This window comes from Fonticula alba (genome assembly GCF_000388065.1).
Source record: "Fonticula alba strain ATCC 38817 unplaced genomic scaffold supercont2.1, whole genome shotgun sequence".
Lineage (NCBI taxonomy): Eukaryota > Rotosphaerida > Fonticulaceae > Fonticula > Fonticula alba.
In genome coordinates, this window is record NW_009242971.1 from 2991197 (window position 1) to 2991867 (window position 671).

General features: G+C 69.4%; 1 protein-coding gene across 1 annotated transcript; it reads left to right on the forward strand.

Moving 5' to 3' along the window:
- Window positions 1–105: 105 nt before the first annotated feature.
- On the forward strand, window positions 106–477 carry H696_00636 (hypothetical protein; the record flags this gene model as incomplete). Its single annotated transcript, XM_009494517.1, has 2 exons — window positions 106–232; window positions 377–477. 2 exons carry the CDS (start codon window positions 106–108, stop codon window positions 475–477), a joined length of 228 nt encoding a protein of 75 aa, XP_009492792.1.
- Window positions 478–671: the final 194 nt, after the last annotated feature.

Consider the following 671-nt stretch of genomic DNA (forward strand, 5'->3'; position numbering starts at 1 on the left):
CCCCCCCCCCCCAAGCCAAGAAAAAGAAAAGTCGACGCTCACGCTCCCAACGGTGGTGGTGCACAGATCGCGCGGGTCCTGGCCCGCGGCGCCCTCCCCCAACCAATGACTTATGGTGGTCCTGGCTGGGGCCCCCTCGTCGGCTGGCGCCTCGTTCACTTTGCTGCCCAGAGGTCAGCACCGGCCACCACCGGCCACCACTGGCCACCACTGGCCGGCAACGGCGCCAACGGTGTGCCGGATCTCATGCCGGGCCTTCAGATCTGAAGCGAATTTAGGGAATGCCCCCCTCCGTCCCCATCCCAGCTCGGCCTCTCCTGGTCGACTCGCGCGTTTGGCCTTGCCCGCCCTCGGTCCTTGCCACTCACACTGACAGATGGCGCGCATGTGTTCACGCAGCCCCAGTCCGTTCCTGGGCCTCTCGCGCCGCGGGTGGTGTTGGTGGCGGCGGCGGCCACACGCCTCGGCAGACGGTGAGATGCCCGCGGATCGGGGTGTCATGGTGGCGCCCTGCGCATGTGATCCTGCCTCCGGCACGCGGCACCCGTCGGCATATCCCCCCTCACGCGGTCGCCCGCTGGCTGCGTGTGCTCCAAGCCGATGGGCGACGCTTGCCTTGCCCCCATATTCCCAGCCCGGGCCCGGCCTGTGTGTGCGTGAGGGGGGGGGGG